At 40.5% G+C, this 3,431-nt stretch overlaps 1 protein-coding gene across 1 annotated transcript; it reads right to left on the bottom strand.

Moving 5' to 3' along the window:
• Positions 1-581: 581 nt before the first annotated feature.
• On the bottom strand, positions 582-3,097 carry tnnt2c (troponin T2c, cardiac). Its single transcript, XM_027002228.3, has one exon. It carries the CDS (start codon positions 1,861-1,863, stop codon positions 1,054-1,056), a length of 810 nt encoding a protein of 269 aa, XP_026858029.1. The 5' UTR covers positions 1,864-3,097; the 3' UTR covers positions 582-1,053.
• Positions 3,098-3,431: the final 334 nt, after the last annotated feature.

A 3,431-nucleotide genomic window follows, 5' to 3' on the forward strand; every position in this document is an offset into this window, starting at 1 on the left:
ACATGGATCTGTTAATAGCATTAAGTATAAATGCAATTTGAATACAAGTGTTTACCAAAATTATAGCACTACTGAGGTTTTCCCTCTCTATGTAATATGAGCTTTTAACTAGCTCTTCAGAGATTCTGAAGTTTTCAGTGTTTGTAATCATTTGTATTGCATTAATCTGCACAGTTCCTATGTGTAAATTCCAGTAGGAAATACTTGTTCTCCTGAGTATGTAAAATATTTTGCACGTGTGCTATACATATTGTCACCTAAGATGCCTTATATGGCCAGTCATAGACATGTCAGTCAGTAACTGTACATGTGGCATGTGGGCAGTCATCACCATCAACTACTTGCAGACATGGAAATTAAGGGCGAGAATGTAAATAACCTAGCCAGCTGCCATGTTAGTATAATAAAAGGAAAAACAAAAGTTTAGAAAAAAAGATCTATACACGAGAGGGGACAGTAATAAAGTAGATCAAATAGAAAGGTACTTAAGTACATGAACTAAAATAACTTGCACAACTACACTGTCCTATACAACTTGTATTGACTTAACAGGTTGCACAAATACACAAGACACACAATCAAACATGTATGTACATCTTTTTATTAGAATTTATTTATTGGTAAAGACATTTAAAAAGTGTTCCTAGCTTGTACGTAACAACATTTGTTTTGAATTGAGCTGTTCGATGTGATGAGTTATAACTGTCCATGTAGGCTTGCCTCACATTCCACCCTATAGATGTAAATTAAATGTTTAGTGGATAACTTTGCGGTCACCATAAATCAATTATCTACTGCCACTTAATAACCACAAAAATAATCTAGACATATGGATCAAAACACAACAGCCAATAAAATCCATTTTACATATGATACAAATTAAAACAGGAAGACTGTGGAAATTGAGGCAAACTATCAGCTATAACAAGAACACTGAATTGGACAGTACTGTTCTTCCCTAACTAATTCAGTGAAAATTGAAGACAGGCTGAGCTTCTTCAAATGCCACCACATTCCACATATGGAATATCCTCCCACTTGTTATCCTAACATTTACTTCCGGGACTTCCTGGAGGTCTTGGTTGTCTTGGAGAACCTCTGGTGATCACTGACGCGGTTGCGCAACACGTTCACCTCGTACTTCTGCATCTTGAGTTTCTCAGTCAGGTCGAACTTCTCACTGTGAAGCTGCCATAGCCACTGCCAGAGGTCCCGGGCTTTTTCTGCCAGCTTCTCCTGGTTGAGGTGGTCGATGTTGAGCGGCTTGCGCCGCTCCATGAGGGCCTTCGTCTTCTTTTCCCGCTCCGTCAGCTTTTTACCCTTCTTCTGGTCCACCTTCTGGAGGTAGCCACCGTAAGACTTGTTGTTGAGGAGCTTCTTCTTCTTGGCATCCTCCTCAGCGCGTAACTTGGCTGCCTCCTCCTCACGCCGTGCCCTCTCCTCAGCCTGTCGGACCTGCCGCTCTCTCTCCTGCTCTGTCCGGACGCGCTGCTGCTCGGCCCTGTCCGCACGCCGCCGCTCGATACGCTGCTTCAGGGCAACCAAATCCTCCTCCTCCTTCTGCCTGGTGCTGAAATGCATCTCGATGAGGCTCTGCAGCTCATTGTAATCCTTCTCTACACGCTTGCGATGGAGGTCATCAAAATCCACCTTCTCACCATCAGGCATCTTGGGTGGAACCAAGTTTGGCATGTACATCTTTAGCTTGGGTTTGTAGTCCTCTTGGTCTCGCTCTCCTGCCTCTTGTGTTTGTTCCTCGTCTTCTGCTTCCACTTGAGGGTCCTCCTCTATGTTCTCCTCTTCCTCAACCACTTCTTCCTCCTCTTCTTCCTCATACTCCACAATCTCCTCAGTGTCAGACATGGTGCTAGTGCTGTGCCCTGCCTTTGAGAGAATGAATGGGAGCTGAAGAACACTTGATCACTCCAGCTGGAGAGCAGGAGACTGAACAGTGAGCTGAAGCCATGTGGTTTTTAAAGGGCCCACCCATGCGACCTCTGTTGAATGAAACTTCTCAGTCCCTGGACTGTGGAGGGATGTTTTTGGACAGATGCACTGGGTGCTATTTTCTTCCCCTGATCTTTTTCAGTCCCTAAAGGACCCAGACCAAAACCCTGACCTCTGACATCTCCTCCTCTTAAGTCTTTGTAAGGATTCCAAGAGTGTTTGTTTTTTCTGACACAAAATAGATGCACAACCTCTTGAATAAGTGGTCTTCTGTTAAGTCTGTTTTAATTTTCGGAAAAGATGATATTGTGAGACATTGAGCTTCTTACTGACTGTATTGCCTTCACTTCAGATGGCATTTTGTGCAACTAATTTGAACATCCACCTAGGATCACAACAACGATAAATTATAGATGCACACTAAATGTTTAATAATGTTCAATAAATGTTTGACAGGTTACAATATAAAAGAAACTCAAATAATATATTATCTAATTTACATTATGCAATGTTGCTTCTTATTTAATAATCCTACAGTCCCAAAACAAAATCCCTTAAGGATTAACTGAATTTTACAGAGTGATACTGGGAATACAACACAAATCAGAAAGACCATAAATATCTAGCCATTGAGATGTTATGCAGATGATTCTTGATACTATTATGGCAGAGAGGGATTCAGACAGTTGGTGACAAAGACAGGCAGGTGTGCCACATGGTATCTGACCAGGTCATGGTTGTGTACTAAATATTCACATGAAGCTTTCCACAAGCAAGATCGACTTTGAAGTGAAACAAGGGTCCTAAAACAATAGACTATATGATATTGTTAGTGTCTATATCAAATAGATAAGCACGGGTTTATAGAAAAAATTATGAGCCTATGCAAATTTTAAGGCCTGTCCACATAACAGAAACAAAAGATTTCTCACTATGTAGCACTGACCTTTGCATACAATATCAATTTTAATGAGTTGTGGAAAAGATGTGGCTGTTGTGGGAACAGTTAGGAAGTCCCTGAGATACATGGTATGAATGCATTTAATTGTGAAGTTGAAGAGACTCTGGGGTCTACATTAAGATAGCTTGCTCTCTTAACTTTGTTTGCACAGTTGGTGAAGGACCTCCAAAACAGCTCTTACTACGGTACACTGCAGTTACTCGAAATATATATATTATATATATTACCTCGAAATATATATATATATATATATATATATATATATATATATATGTGTGTGTGTGTGTGTGTGTGTGTGTGTGTGTGTGTGTGTGTGTGTGTGTGTGTGTATATATATATATATATATATATATATGTATGTATGTATGTATGTATGTATGTATGTGTGTGTGTGTGTGTGTGTGTGTGTGTGTGTGTGTGTGTGTGTGTGTGGTTCAGGTAGTTCAGACTCGGCACGTCAGCTTGTAATTTGAGAGTGACAGGTGGTACTTCTATGTAAATCATGGCTCTGATTGGAGACAAT

The sequence above is a fragment of the Electrophorus electricus genome, chromosome 11 (assembly GCF_041902795.1).
Source record: "Electrophorus electricus isolate QZ-2024a chromosome 11, ASM4190279v1, whole genome shotgun sequence".
Classification (NCBI taxonomy): domain Eukaryota; kingdom Metazoa; phylum Chordata; class Actinopteri; order Gymnotiformes; family Gymnotidae; genus Electrophorus; species Electrophorus electricus.

Coding starts and splice junctions, on each gene's coding strand:
- tnnt2c (XM_027002228.3), bottom strand. CDS start 1,863: ATGTCTGACACTGAGGAGATTGTGGAGTATGAGGAAGAAGAGGAGGAA.